Genomic DNA, 16925 nt, shown 5'->3' with positions numbered 1-16925 from the left:
TTGATTTTATTTTCACTATGTAATTTGAAGCCACATAGCGGCCAAATTATATAAATTACAACGAACTACTGACTATGAATAAAGTATAATTCAAATTATGACAATGTGAGAACATATGCGTGTATATAATAAGTATAAATATGTATAGAAGATAGTATAATAAAAATAAATTAATTCGTAATACGGAATATGACAAAACATATTGGGTTCCCAATATAATTAAAAGAAGACAAAATAAGAAAAGATTATTTATTAAACCAACCACAACAAAGCAACACTACTAACACGAGGTTGGATAACCTTCATGTAGGTGATCCAAGATGATCGAGTAATCTCTTTCGTTAAGACGAATCAGAAATCGAGAATTCCTTTTAGTAGGGAGACAATTATATGACCTGGCGATTCTAGACTGATTAAACTTGTCCATATAACCTCATAACAATCTGATTTCGCCGCGAGCGGCCAAAAGAAAATAAGTCCACGAGAAATCGAGATAACTGAGCACTGAACATCTTGTGGAAATGAACAAGTGACCTGAAGTCAATAAACCTAGAAAATGGTCACCCAAGGAACTCCTGGACATTAGGAGAAATATGGTCATATCGACGGAGTGAATTTGTTGCTTGGCTCAGTCAGCAACCCTAGCCAATGAATACAATTTATTTTGAAAAATATATCAAACGGGATACATATACAGGCATACGGAATATATGAATGTGTAAAATCCTTAACACAACTCAAATTTTTTTTAAAAACCCATTTTTCTAATTACTGAAAATGTCGAAAACTCGAAATGGAAACTTTAAATGACATTAAATTCTCAGAGAATTCCATAAAGTTTAAGTTGGAACTTATTATAATTATTCAAAATCGAATACTTACCCGTCGTACTCTTATAAAATCCATTTAGAATCTCAGTATTAAAAGCGAAAGCACAAATGTTCATTGATAAAAATAATGTAAATTTATTGCATTGTCCACATCTACTATGTACATACGAATGTTGTGAATTGTTTGTTAAGAATATATGTATGTATATACAAAATTATAAAAACGAGTCTTTCAACTGTGTAATAATATAGTAGTAGTATTATTAGTCTACTAAGTAAGGGCTATCTAAAGCACCTAAACCAGCTGCAACGCCACCTTCATTAGCCGTTGCTACTTTAGTTCTCAACATATGGCCGGCTTGATAATTGCATATAATGTTGTCAACATCTCCAATAACAACACCAAAAATACCCAATTCAGAAACAACATCCACTATTGGTGGGGGCATTTGTCCTCCAGGTCTTATCATGTAACCCTTCGATACGGGTGGTTTTATAAGATCCATTAAAATCCAAGCGGAACGTTCAACACGTGACATTTTCTGAACAAAGAGATAAAAAACAACAAAATAAAAATATATAAAATAAAAATATATACAAAAACAAAATAAAATATATACGTTTTTTTATATAAAAACCCAAGTCAAAATTTGTTACTTTGGAATGGGATACGTTTTTATTGAAAAAATCGACTTGGGATATCCTGTTGATCATAGCAATACCTCTAGACATTAGATACCACTTGTATGTGACTAAAGCGAATGTGGGTATTTTTAACGGTCAATCAACGCGAGGATTACAGAAAGGCGAGAGTCCTTCCTCGCATTCGTATTCACAGTGACTATTAGATGGAGACAATAAGAATATATATAAGCAGTATATGGGGCAGTACGACCATATATAGTAGATGGGGACAGTAGGAATTCAAGTAGTAAATAGAAACTGTAAAGATTTATACTACAGGTCTGCACAATTCCATTTGTAAATGCAGAGTACACGTGTACTTACTACATGAGTACATCTATTTGAGAGAGTCGCAAAACTATTGGTACACATTTTGATGTACACCAAAAGCCACGAGTAACTTCTTGTTGCTACTCTGATGTCTTCACTACAAACAAACACATATTCCTCTTTCTCTCTTATTGAAGTGTACTCAGAGTGATCACGTCGAGTATGTTGCGAGAACAAAACTTCATAGAGTACTCCATGTACCACGTGCAGTTTCAGAAATACAAAAAAACAGTTACTCTCCATACTATATGTTTTGGTTTGTTATAAAGAACGGCAAACATTAAGGTAAGTGTGTTACATACATAAATATATGAAATATGTGATATACATACATATCTATGATTCATAATAATGGAAAGTTTTGCTTCGCACATACTGAGAAATACTTGTGGTACCACGTGAAGTGAAGCGAATCCATGTTGTACTTCTTCTCAAGTACTTACATTTTTATTGTTCCTTTTTTTCGGAACACATATTGTTTCGGATAAGTACTTGGTGGTATTTGACAAGCAAGTGTTCTCTTCACTTCACTACTTGCGCTCTGAGCGAAAGACAGTGTATGTACTATATTCGACAGCGAATTGCATACATGTAGTAAAAAGTTATTCGATGCAGACCTCTAATTTATACAGTATATGGGGACAGTAGGAATTTATACTGTGGATAGAAAACTAGCAATTCAAACAGTAGATAGGGACAATAGGAATTTTTTGAACTCCATATACAAAGCTAAGTGCTTCAATTTAATTGGTGTCCAATCTAAACTATAAGCATTTTATCGCTGACAATTCGAAATCTATTGGTTGAACTATGACACAATAACTTGTTTCTTGTTAATAACAATTTACTATGATAACTTATAGGCCGTTCACATTAGGCTCGAAATTTACTAAAAGTGGATTTAAAATTCCTTCTTAATGACAGTTGAAATCTAGTAAAAGTGGATTTTAGAAGTGTAATGTGAATGAGGTTTAATTGAAATTGTTTTTAACAACTGAACACTTACCCTTAATACATCTGGTATATCTAGGCCATAGACATTATTACCACCACCTTCACGTTGAGGTTTTAAGACAAAACGCTCAGGTTCTTTGAGGGCCATTTCATAGGTATTATTTCCGACTTCATTGTCATCCAATGAATAAAGGCCGGTGAAAATTTTGCCTATCGCTTTAATCTCTTCGGGATCACTAATAAATCTTTCCAACATCTCTGGTTGAGCTAGAGCCTGTTGAACTTTTTTGGTACCAGCCAAATGATAGTGTATAGAAGGACATTTTATGGCTTTGGAAGATTCCATTAAATAACGTGCATCCCATTCTTTGTGAGAATGATAGTGGGCAGGTTCATAGCCAGCTCGAAAATATATCACGGCTACTTCGAGATCTCCTCTATAAAAATAATAAAAAAAATTATTTTATAAAAATGAAAAAATAATGAGAAAGATGAGTATACTTACACAATTAATTGTTTCTCCAGACTTAGTTTGCCAGTATCATGTACCTCAGTAAGGGTTCGTCGAACTACTTTTATATGGGGACATTTTTCGCGAATATAGAACTCGTGGAAACGCTGCAAAAATCATCAAAAGAAAATAATATTTTAAAACTGAGTGATATGAATAACATGACGCAAAATAAACTCTAGACGTGGGAGGCTAAAAAATTAACTTTCACATTGCTTTAGCATCGCATAAATAGTCTTAAACGCAATATAGCAACAAAAATGTGTGAGCTACTAAGCGATGCGTAAGAATCGCAATAAAAATGAAGTATTGATAATACACCATTTGTACCGGACAATTGTGGAATTTGAAAGGATAAAAGCCTGGGAGTTCATATCATAAGACGTGTATAGAGTACTGTTGTTCATATTCAACTTGTGATTCTAAAAGATTTTAGGAAGCCACCGTGGTGCTGCAATGGTTAGCATGCTCGCCTTGCGTATAAGGAATTCAATTCCAATTTCTAAAAGTTCTTCTAGCCTAAACATAGAGACGTTAATGCAAATCAGATATCAGGGAAATTAATACATCCAGCCTCCAGAAATTACGAAATTAATAAAAAAAATATCCACCGTTTACGTCGACTCTCCTATATATGTATATGATGTTACTCATTTCATATCTTCTGACCGAATTGCTCTGGAAAGGGTGGAATCCCGTTGATTATAGAATCAAAGAAATGCCTCTAGACATAGACCCTGCAAGAATAGATGACAGGAGAGCGGTCTCCTTGGCCACATTCAATCAGCCCGAGGAGACGAAGAGGACCCTTCCTAGCATTCATGCTCACTATGGCCATTCAATGGAGACGGTAGGAATGTTGTTGTTGTTGTAACAGCTTATTGTGATTTCATCCATTTTTATGTTATACGCTATGGTACTTCAGCTTGTGGCCAGATCGAGGAATACTGCGACTAAGGTGGGGTGCGTCCAGAGTAATCTGTAAGTAAGTGGTAAGTTGGGTTGGTTTAGCAGGGCAAGAGAATAGATGACTCGTGTCGTGTGGCCCTTGGTGGCAAATTGGACATACGTAAGCTACGCTGCTATCAATCACTGATAAGTAGGAATTAAGGCGGCTGCACTTGCCTGATCTTAATTGGGCTAAAACTACTGGAAAGTCTCTTTCCTCCGGTGCTATGGACGGTGGAAGGACTCCGAAAACAGGATTGACCTTGTAGCTTCTCACCGCTTCAGCTACAGTATCCTCATGAATCCTGTTGAAACCTGCCTGGTACGCTGCTTGATCTAGAGGCTCTCTTTTGTAACGCTGGATCTCGCGCTCTAGATGATGTATATCAACCCTTACGTTCCTCGGCGGTGGTTGTATATCCATGAGATGGTGGTTTGGATGATTACTGCGATAACAACCCAAGAGATACTGCTTTGGCAACATGTAATTGTGTCTTCGCACAGGGATGATCTTTGTCTCCACATAAGGGTGATCCAGGGGTGTGCTGCGGAGGCACCCAGTCGCAGTTCTAAGGGCAGCGTTCTGGCAGGTCTGTATGTTATTCCACTGCGTGTCACTGGTCTGCGGTGTCCACACTGGAGCTGCATAGTTTACCACTGACCGGTCAATTGCCTTATAAGTAGTTAACAAGGTTTCTTTGTCTGCACCCCAAGTATTGCCGGCAAGTGTCTTGAGGACCTTGTTTCTACCGCGGAGCTTATTACATATTGCTGTGGCATGGGCAGATGACCTGAAAAGGCTGTCGAATGTTATCCCGAGTATCTTGGGGTAGTTTACTGCCGCAATTATTTCGCCATCGACTCTAACATTCAACTACCTACGTACTTCCCCCGTCCATGTAGTAAACAGTGTGGCTGAGGATTTGGTGACAGATATAGATTTCTAGCAGCGAAATAACTGGTAAGATCAGCAATGTACACGTTTAAATGATCGCATATGTCATCAACGATGGGCCCGGATACCATGATTGTACAGTCGTCCGCATATGATACAATCTCGACGCCGTCATGAGGGGGGTGGAATCGAGGACAGGTAGAGGTTAAACAGTGCCGGAGATATCACTCCACCCTGACGGTAGGAATACAAGCAGTGTATGGGACAGTAAGAACATATACAGTAGATGGGGACAGTAGGGACTTAAACAGTATATGAGGACAGTTCACTCACTGTTCTGCACAACAAAGCGATAAAGACAGTGGCGTATGCGGATGATATTGTCATAATGGCATCAGGCAAATTTCTGGACACGATCTCGGATATAATGAGTGAGGCCCTGTAAATTTTATCCGACTGGGCAATGAGGTGCGGATTGGGCATTAACCCTAGGAAGACTAGGAAGACTCAATCAAATGATTGAGGAGGACGAAGAAGAACAACAATGAGGAAACACAATGGATCAACATGGTATAAGTGGGAGACCAACCCCTTTAGTTACGGGCTGGTCTCATCCTCCATAACCTAACCTAACTTAGATGGGGACAGTAGGAATTTTAACAGTCGTTAAAGGAATATGAATTAAAGTAAAAGCAATCTTGAAGGTCCATAGCTATGGACTTGTACAAAATTCCAATGTTGATGTTGAATCTCTTTTGAGTATATGAACAGGTCTCTTGGTTCCTATTTTAATGTACAAATTTTCAATGTTAGGAAAAAGTCAAAAAGTGAACTTGTGGCGGCGACCCACTCATTGGAAAGTCTTCAAAAACATTAGTTAGTGTCTGCTGCTATATATCTCCATTATTCTTGGTCTTACAAAGAACAAATAATTGGTGCTAAAACATTTCTTTCAAAAACTTACTTGATCGCAAATATTGTAAGTGACATCCTCTATAATGAACATAATAACTGCTTTAGGATTATTATAGATTTCCCATGCACGAATCATGCCATTACAAATTCCAGCAAGAGCGTCATTATCAGGCATCTAAACAAAATTCATTATTAATAAAAAATCCTTTATTGGAATGTATTTCATAATTATATTTAGACATGGATACACTTACATTTTTAATTTTTTCCGGAAAGTTTAATTCGCGCAAAACAAAGCTGTAAGCCAAAAAAAAAAAAACAAAAGAAAATAATTATAAATGATTAAATATGTGTTAAAAATTTGAGACATACACAAACAATTAACTACAAAACAAGCATACGTTTAATACAGACATCTCTATATATATGTAATACAAAATCTACTTTGGGTTAGTATATAATAAAATGTATATTAGAACTAAAAGAAAACTAAAATTGATTTTACAGATGCCATTTCTTTTCGCATAATATTGGAAGATGAGCTATTATAAAAATATTTTACTTAGTTGATACAAAAAAGAAATGTTTTGTTTTTTTGAAAAATACCTCTGCAGAGGCAACATGTGTGTGGAAATGCCACCGAAACTAGAGGCAATGGTGTTGATTTCGACTTGTTTTATAGCATTATCAGCAAAGATGTGAGCCAAATAATCGGAACGTAGGATGCCAAGGGAAAGATCCTGTAATTGTATACATAACGAAGAAAGAAAACATATAAACAAAGAAAATATAAAACATCCACATCAATTATAATTTATATATTATTTTTTTATAGGCATGTGTGTTTAAAACAAATATCATAACGTATAAAAGTATTAAAGCGTAATGATTGATGATTGTGACAGTTGAGAAAGATGTTTTTGTTTTTAAGAAGCAAAACAAAAAGGAGCTATATCACTGGGCTCACTCCTACGTTTAAACCAATTGAACTTGTGGGGGATTTGTATAGAATAAAAAAAATACCACAATTCCCAAACGTTATGTTGGTTATGCGAAAAAGAATCCCTGGCCAAACTGCATGTCTCAAATATATGTATAACTAATAACTTATATATTACTATATAAAATAACATGAAATGGCATGCAATTAAATCAAGCAAAGCGTTATAATACAAAAGACAACGAAAACTATATATTAATTTCAGTTAATTTAGGGAAATAATAATAAGCCAATCAAATAACTTCCCAGCAAAATCGTGGTGTCAAAGGGTGATAACATTAACTACATTTACGATGCGAATATACTACCAAACTGCATTAAATAATATTACCCATATTCAAAGTATGTATTTATAAACAATTCATCGAAGTGTAAAAGAAGGTTTCAAATTTACTTTCAATAGAGACATTGTGAATTGCTTTAACTTCTAAACAGCTACGAAAATTTCTTTGCATCCAAATGAATTATAATAATCTTTAATTTCCTTAGTAGAAAAGAAAACAACACTCAACACTTAAATATGTTCAAATGCCTCTTAACTTTAAAGGGTGATACGGTCAAAATTTGGTCAAGGGAAAACGCGTGTAAATCGGTGAAATCGTTTATTTAAAAAATCAAATTAAATTTCTTTTTCAAGTTCAATTAGTATAAAATTCAGGAAAAATATTCAGTTAGGCTTTTGCTTTTCCAAATCCGAATTGCCGGGCATCACGCTTGACACCTGCCATCAGATTTTGTACAGCCACCTTGTTCACCTTCTTTGCCACAGAAAGCCAGTTTGCCTTGAACTGATGCTTGTCCTTAGCAGTTTTTTTGGTCTTCTTTAGGTTCCGCTTGACAATAGCCCAGTATTTCTCAATTGGGCGGAGCTCTGGCGTGTTGGGAGGGTTCTTGTCCTTGGGAACCACCTGCACGTTGTTGGCGGCGTACCACTCCATGGCCTTTTCGAGTACAGCCTCCGGGATCGCGTTTTGGCCGTCGTATTTTGTTTATCATCGCGATTTGGAGTCACTACCTTCTTGCAAGTCGATAGTCCGGCCCGTTTTTTGGCTCGATGCACGGTTGTAGACGATACACCCAGCTTATTTGCGGCATCTCGGAGAGAGAGGTTAGGTTTTCGCTTGAAACTACGGGCAACTCTCTTTGTCGTCTCAGCGGCTTCCGGATTTTCGGTTTCCCCCCGATCCAGACTTCCTGGCTGTCGACAAACGTTCCCCAAACACTTTAATTACATTTGTAACGGTTGATTTGGCAACTTTTAGCGATTTTGGCAGCTTTGCGTGCGAGTAGCTCGGATTTTCGCGATGCGCGAGCAAAATTTTGATACGCTGCTCTTCTTGCTTGGACGGCATTTTGACAACTGAAGAGTGAATTCCAAAATCAAAATAGGAGCAACATTCTACACACACACCTTCAAAATGAGGGGTTTTTTTAATGCAAAATTGAAAGAAATACGTCAAGTTTATATTGACCAAATTTTGACCATATCACCCTTTAGCATAATTTTTTGAGCGATTATTAGAATTTTATCAACTTTGTTTATTTGTTTGTGGGCCATTCTTTATTATCGACTTCGACATTGCAATTATATATATATATTTTTTTCTCTTTAATAAGTAAAACAAAATATTTTTAACATTCACTGCCAGTCTACCGGAACTGTTGAATTATTCCGGCATAAATATAGAAGTGAATGGCAGAATTATCCTGTGATTGTAGGCGATATAAACTGCACCGTATTCTAGGAAAATTGGAAGGATGTTGACCTATAAATATCGGGCTTCGAAGAAGTATTGATTCTCAAATCGACAACATGCTTACTCGAAGAACTGGTTTGCTATGAATACAGGATTTGTAGGTGAATCCGGATTTAGTTTAACCACTCTAGAGCAAAGAATCACTCAAAGAGATCGAATAAAAATGGCACTGTCTAAAGTTCAACAATACATACCAGAAGATTGATTTATGTTTGGCATAAGCAACAGAATCGTGCTCATTTTGTTTCAGACTAGTTTTGGATCGGGAAGTGGTGCAAACTAGACCCAGAAGCAATGAATTTTGCATGGCAAAAAAAAATGAAATTATCCTTTTGAGTCCCGGAAGTGGTACAAAATAGACTCAAAGCTCAAATTAGACTATGAGCTCTTTTTAAGCATCCGAAACATTGATTTAGCATTAGTTCTTCAGATGTTATGTTAGTTTAGTATTTCGGAGAAAAACTTAAAACAAATAGGTTTTTCTTTTTCCGACTTGTATATCTCCATAAAGGCGTTTTGCATAATACTACAAATTTTATCGCAAATTCGATGTTTGCGAGAAATGGGTCGATACCACGGTTGTCACTCAATCGTAAAATAAAACAAGTAAGGAAAGTCTAAAGTCGGACGGGGTCGACTATATTATAACAGGTTGGCTGATAAGTCTCCGGTCTGACACATAGATGGAGTCGCTTGTATTAAATGCATATTATTTTTATATAGTACCAACCTTCAAATGATTCGTGTCAAAATTTGACGTCTGTAAGAAGCAACTTTTGTTATTGTGAAAAAAATGAAAAAAAGGAATTTCGTGTTTTGATAAAATACTGTTTTCTGAAGGGGTAAAATACGGTGGAAGCAAAAACTTGGATTGATAATGAGTTTCCGGATTCTGCCCCAGGGAAATCAACAATAATTGATTGGTATGCAAAATTCAAGCGTGGTGAAATGAGCACGGAGGACGATGAATGCAGTGGACGCCCGAAAGACGTGGTTACCGACGAAAACATCAACAAAATCCACAAAATGATTTTGAATGACCGTAAAATGAAGTTGATCGAGATAGCAGAGGCCTTAAAGATATCAAAGGAACGTGTTGGTCATATCATTCATCAATATTTGGATATGCGGAAGCTCTGTGCAAAATGGGTGCCGCGCGAGCTTACATTTGACCAAAAACAACAACGAGTTGGTGATTCTGAGCGGTGTTTGCAGATTTTAACTCGTAATACACCCGAGTTTTTCCGTCGATATGTGACAATGGATGAAACATGGCTCCATCACTACATTCCTGAGTCCAATCGACAGTCGGCTGAGTGGACAGCGACCGGTGAACCGTCTCCGAAGCGTGTAAAGACTCAAAAGTCCGCTGGCAAAGTAATGGCCTCTGTTTTTTGGGATGCACATGGAATAATTTTTATCGATTATCTTGAGAAGGGAAACAGTGACTATTTTATGGCGTTATTGGAACGTTTGAAGGTCGAAATGGCGGCAAAACGGCCCCATATGAAGAAGAAAAAAGTGTTGTTCCACCAAGACATCGCACCTTGCCACAAGTCATTGAGAACGATGGCAAAAATTCATGAATTGGGCTTCGAATTGCTTCCCCACCCACCGTATTCTCCAGATGTGGCCCCCAGCGACTTTTTCTTGTTCTCAGACCTCGAAAGGATGCTCGCAGGGAAAAAATTTGGCTGCAATGAAGAGGTGATCGCCGAACCTGAGGCCTATTTTGAGGCAAAACCGAAGGAGTACTACCAAAATGGTACCAAAAAAATTGGAAGATCGTTATAATCGTTGTATCGCTCTTGAAGGAAACTAAGTTGAATAATAAAAACGAATTTTGACAAAAATGTGTTTTTCTTTGTTAGACCGGGGACTTATCAGCCAACCTGTTACCCTGCACCACTTTGTAGATCTAAATTTTCGATACCATATCACATCCGTCAAATGTGTTGGGTGCTATATATAAAGGTTTGTCCCAAATACATACATTTAAATATCACTCGATCTGGACAGAATTTTATAGACTTCTACAAAATCTATAGACTCAAAATTTGAGTCGGCTAATGCACTAGGGTGGAACACAATGTTAGTAAAAAATATGGGAAACATTTAAATCTGAGTCGGCTAATGCACTAGGGTGGGAAACATTTAAATCTGAAGCAATTTTAAGGAAACTTCACAAAAGTTTATTTATGATTTATCACTCGATATATATGTATTAAGTTTAGGAAAATTAGAGTCATTTTTACAACTTTTCGACTAACCAGTGGCGATTTAACAAGGAAAATGTTGGTATTTTGACCATTTTTGTCGAAATCAGAAAAACATATATATGGGAGCTATATCTAAATCTGAACCGATTTCAAAAATTGGCCTCTGTGGTCATATGAGTGTAAATCGGGCGAAAGCTATATATGGGAGATATATCTAAATCTGAACCGATTTCAACCAAATTTGGCACGCATAACTACAATGCTAATTCTAATCCCTGTGCAAAAATCAAAACTAAATCGGAGTTAAAAATTGGCCTCTATGGTCATATGAGTGTAAATCGGGCGCAAGCTATATATGGGAGCTATATCTAAATCTGAACCGATTTCAATAAAATTTGGCACACTTGACTATAGTACTAATTGTTCTTCTTGTGCAAAATTTTAAGCAAATTAGGGTAAAACTCTGGCTTCTGGAGCCATAAAGGTCCATATCGGGCGAAATATATATATGGAAGCTATATCTAAATCTGAACCGATTTCTTCCAAAATCAATAGGGTTCTCTTCAAAATTGTGTTCCTAGAGAAAATTTTGCAAAATTTTATTTCAATAAAAAATTTTATGAAAATTTTATTTCGAGAAAAATTTTTGCAAAATTTTATTTCGTAGCAAATTTGACAAAATTTTATTTCTATAAAAAATGTTCTCAAAATTTTAAATCTATAGAAAATTTTGTTAAAATTTTATTTCGATAAAAAAATTTATTTCGATGGAAAATTTGGCAAAATTTTATTCCTAGAGAAAAATTTTAGTCATCATTAAAATTTTGTCAAAATGTTATTTCGATAAATATTTTTTACAAAATTTTATTTCTATATAAAATTTCGTCAAAATTTTATTTCTAATTTTATTTCTTTGTCAACATGTTATGCCTATAGAGAATTTTTTCAAAATTTTATTTCTAAAGAATATGTTGTAAAAATTTTATTCCTAAAGAATATTCTGTAAAAGTTTTATTTAGTTAGAAAATTTGGCTAAATTTTATTTCGATAGATTTTGTCCAAATGTTATTTGTATAGAAAATTTGTGAAGCCTCTTAGGTGGAGAAGAATATTTTGCAAAATCTACCAAAACATCAAGAATTCTACCAACCTACCAAACAGTGAAAAATCTACCAATTTTGGTAGAATTCTACCAACTGTGGCAATCGTGATAGGTACACTTTTCAAATATTTTTTGAAAACTTCTATTATCTTGCTTGCCCTTACTGTGATTTATATACAGAAAAAAATCTGAAATGTGAAATCTATTGCGAAAATTGCGTAAAACAATGAACTTTAATATATCATCTCAAAAGAATTTGAAGTGAAAATAGAGTCCATCTCTAGAAAAGCGATTTTTGCTAGATATATAATGGGTGGGTAGAGAAGGAATTTTAACCGCTCCTAAATATTAAAAAACTAATTTGAGTTTTTCACATTTTTCTACAGATTTAGTCGCTAACATAAAAAATGTAAAATTTAGGTAATATTATAACCTCCTTTGACACATCATTTATAACTATTCATTTCGCGATAAGTAACATCATTAATTATTTTTGAAATACTTAATTTTCCTTTTGCTGGGTTAAGTTCAGAAAGTAATTATCTACCAATCAAGCAATATACAAATACAGATTTATTATATCTCATCCATTACACAATAATATACTAGGAACAAATATACCATATCAAATCCATCGCAAATTATTATTAAGAATATGCATGTTTTCATTAAGAACATGTGAAAATATTTTTCATTATTCTGATTAGATGTAATTTAACAAGTGAAGTTCTTTGAAATTTAAGTTAATATGTTATTGTGTAGAAGATGTGACATATATATTAGATACGAAATAATGGTCATTTTCACAATATATATTAGAATATTAAAAGGTAAATTGCCAAATAGTTTTTTTTTCAGATTGCAAAAATTTTTTTATATTGCTAAAATGGTTTGTAATTAGTTGGTTAAATATATACTTTTCTGGCACCTTTGTATGGCTCTACTGGCTGGACCTAAATGGCCAAAACCAGATGCGATAGTATTAATTTCGACTTGCTTCCAACAACAGTAGGCACAGGGTTTTTCATTCTCTTTGCTTCCATTCTCATTTATCAAGTCTTTACACCTTGATTCCAACATCAAATCACTCCGTATAATACCCAACGATAAGCGCTTTTTTGTATTTTTAGTATTAATGACAAAAAAAGAGATGTAAAAAAGGAAATAAAATATATAACATGTGTATAAAAACTATTAATTTGCAAGATGTGGATAAAAAATGAATTTTTTGTGTGTTCAAATAAACATGGCCATTGGTTCCAACATTCATTGGTGGTACAAAATGTGCCAATATTGATTGAATTATTTGCTATGGCAAGTGAGATGAACGTGAACAATGAATAGGTATGTTAACAATTTTGCTAATATAAAACCCAATATGGAATGTCAATAGTCGGGCTGAGGTCAGTAGTCAATAAGTGTCACTTTGAAGGCGAAGAAGAATTTAAATTATATTTATTTACTTATTTTAATTTATTTAACTGATTTTTAAAATTTCTCACACTCAAATGATGTGTTTAGCATTAACGTATTCAGACACTTTTCTGATTCGTAGTGTTGCATATCTTCCATTTCATTACATATGGCTGGGGAGCCAATCATGATTAAATCGTTAGATTATACTTTTAGTTTATCTTATATAATTTTTAGTTATATTTAAATTTAGTATATTTACTTCTATTCAGATTATTATAACTTTGTAATACAAATGTATTTGGCCATGAAGTATAACATACTGAATAAATAATAAATAAGTTTGTATTTAATTTTTTTTTTTAAAAAACATAAATAAATAACATTGATTTCTGTTTTAATTGACAAAGACATTTAGTATATATAGAAATTGTGAATAAACCTTTTTGTTCTTAATTATTTGTTTGTTTCAGCTAATTTTATTATGCAGATTTCCCATAAGCTAAATGCCGTCATGTGGTAAAACACTAGCAATGTAGGCTTATTTTTAAGTAAATAAAGTACCTATGATACATATGTACTTATGTCAGTAGATAATTTTAGTAAAAAAAAAAAACAATTAAAACATTTGGTAAAATGATTATTGTTGTTGATAGACAAATAAAAATTAAGCCTTTTTAAAATATTGAAAGTTGGAAGGTGTTTCATATGGAAAAAAATACCTAACCTAAAGTGATTATACATCGCAAGATTTGAATAAAATTATGGCCCATAAAATCAAGTAATATTTTGATATCACAATGGACTGAATAGTCTAAGTGAGTCTGAAATATCGGGCTGCCACTATAATCAAACAATTTAAAGGAAAGGAACAGGAATCAAATTTATTTATTTGTTTTTATGTATATTAATTTTGTAATTACTTCGGAAGTTATCAATTTTTAATGGTCAACTGCGTCTATATTTTCTATTATTTCCATTGTTATGGGCGTGATAGGGAATTTTGTTAATTTGTGATACCAATAATGGGCTGGCTTGTTTGTTTTTTGTAGTCGTAAATTTTTTTATGTAATTGTAGTCTTGGAAATTAAATTTCATAATGAATTGGATTTTATTCTCAACTTACCTGTCCAAAACCACTGGCCAAAACTTTTTTATAAATATTAAATAAATTTCCAGTAAATTCATCAACTTTGATAGTTTCTGCTAATGTAGTTGTGAGAAATTCTTCATCGTGAGCAACATTATGCATTAGGCGATTTATAATTGTCTGTAAAGCCACCGCTTTCTCAAATTCCTTCCTTGGAAATGACGATGGTGTCAACAGGAATGGAGCAAACTGAAAATAAAAAATCATTATTATCTACTTCTAAGTACTTTGTGTGTATTATCATTTCAATTACATTTAATGAGTCCGGGCTAAAATTAGTTTTTGATCGCATTGCGGCTCCATGCATAATGGCCCAATCCTTAGCTTTTTCGGTGACTTCAATCAATACATCATCTTGTATTGGAAGTTGCACGCATTCTTCTAAAGTAGGAATTTCGGCCATGTTTGTTTTTAATTGCCTTGTAACTTTTTGTTATGTCCCGCAGAGATCCACCTTTTCAGTTTTCAACACGTTTACTCTTACTATTTCGATGGATAATCAAGATGATTTAGCAATTATATTTAATGACATCAAATTTTGAGTCGTTTTTATGTATGAAAGCGTTACACACACACTCAATATTTGCAATCTCGAAATATTTTATCACATGTACTCAACAACTAAATTGTTCATACCTGTTAGATTTCAAGTTTTAGAATGTTTATTTTGTTTTATTGTGAAAGAACTTGGTTCTCTAAAAAACTAATTTGATATGCAGCTTTTACAACAGCTGACGATTTCGTAGCGTAAGGTTGCCACATTGAAATTAGTATACCAGATTGTTTACATTTTGTTCCCAAAAGAAATACAAGGGGAAAACTGAGTTACCGGCAATCAAACGAAGTCACTAGTCATAGGGAATACATGATGAAACTTTATTATTGGGATGGGATGTGGCAAAGGTCGATGTTATCCATTGCTTATAGTTTGTTCCCCAAAGAAATTCATAGAATAATCGATCTTTAACACTTTGACGACGAATGGGACGTTTTTTTTCACTTTTTTTAGTATAATGTAGGTTAGGTTAAGTAGCAGCTCGATGTATCAGGCTCACTTAGACTATTCAGTCCATTGTGGTATGGTGAACTTCTCTCTTATCACTGAGTGCTGCCCGATTCCATGTTAAGCTCAATGACAAGGGACCTCCTTTTTATAGCCGAGTCCGAACGGCGTTCCACATTGCAGTGAAACCACTTAGAGAAGCTTTGAAACTCTCAGAAATGTCTCCAGCATTACTGAGGTGGGATAATCCACCGCTGAAAAACTTTTTGGTGTTCGGTCGAAGCAGGAATCGAGCCCATGACCTTGTGTATGCAAGGCGGGCATGCTAATCATTGCACCACGGTGGCTCCCGTGAATAAGTGAGTAAAGTAGAAAATATCATACCCTAAACCACCCCTACTGGATTAGTAAACATTATTTTGTGGGGTATCAGTGGTATAGGTTTTGGGGGGAAACCGTATTTCCATATTTAAGAACATTAAGGGGTACATAGTTATGGGAGTTTTATCACAATCTGAACAGAAATGTCGGTTAATTCTGAACCTACAGAGTGTGTGCCACTAATATTGAGTCCATTATTAAAAAAGAGGAAATCTCTCAATTAGAGTGGATAGTAAAGCCAAATTTCTCAAAATAGGGCAATAGATTTATGTAAAGCTACATGTAAGTTTAAATGCGATCGGTTCATACATGTACATTTGAAATTTGAGCAACATTGGTTAATAAAAAAAGAGTATTATGCCCAAATTTGGGAAAATAGATCAATGCATATATATGGGAGCTATATCTAAACCTGAACCGATTTCGATGATATTTTCCAGATTTGGTTGATACCACAGAAGGTTACCTTGTGCTAAATTTGAGTAAGATCGGTTAATAAATGAGGCCACTACGGTAAAAAATAAGGTTATAAGCGGCAAATTTTTGAAAATTGGGCTCTACATATATATGGAATATATATTTCAATCTGAACCGATTTGGATGATATTTTGCACATATAGTAATTGCTATAAAATATTACATTTAGTCAACTTTGATAAATACGGGTTTTATGGTGATGAAGAAAATTACTTTTACCCAAATTTGATGACGATCCGTTAATAAAAAAGCGATACGCGACCCCATTTGTCAAAGTAGGGCGATACATATATATATGGGAGCTATATCTAAATTTGATCCGATTTCTTCCAAATTCAAAAACTTTCGACCTTGTG

At 34.4% G+C, this 16925-nt stretch overlaps 1 protein-coding gene across 2 annotated transcripts; it reads right to left on the bottom strand.

Annotated features, from left to right (window-relative positions):
• Positions 1-941: 941 nt before the first annotated feature.
• LOC142231807 (glutathione synthetase-like) lies at positions 942-15466 on the bottom strand. Of its 2 annotated transcripts, none has more exons than XM_075302453.1 (9): positions 15345-15466; positions 14962-15191; positions 14685-14897; positions 13074-13258; positions 6322-6364; positions 6117-6242; positions 3304-3416; positions 2851-3235; positions 942-1372 (listed from the first exon to the last, which is right to left on the bottom strand). In XM_075302453.1, the coding sequence occupies exons 2-9, from the start codon at positions 15109-15111 to the stop codon at positions 1094-1096; spliced, it is 1494 nt and encodes a 497-aa protein (XP_075158568.1). In that variant the 5' UTR covers positions 15112-15191; positions 15345-15466; the 3' UTR covers positions 942-1093. The 2 variants fall into 2 exon arrangements, with proteins under 2 accessions (XP_075158568.1, XP_075158569.1); XM_075302454.1 differs by lacking the exon at positions 13074-13258 and adding an exon at positions 6674-6807.
• Positions 15467-16925: the final 1459 nt, after the last annotated feature.

This window comes from Haematobia irritans, chromosome 3 (genome assembly GCF_050003625.1).
Source record: "Haematobia irritans isolate KBUSLIRL chromosome 3, ASM5000362v1, whole genome shotgun sequence".
Lineage (NCBI taxonomy): Eukaryota > Metazoa > Arthropoda > Insecta > Diptera > Muscidae > Haematobia > Haematobia irritans.
Note: the sequence above shows the minus strand (reverse complement) of the source record. Positions and strands in the feature narration are given on the sequence as shown.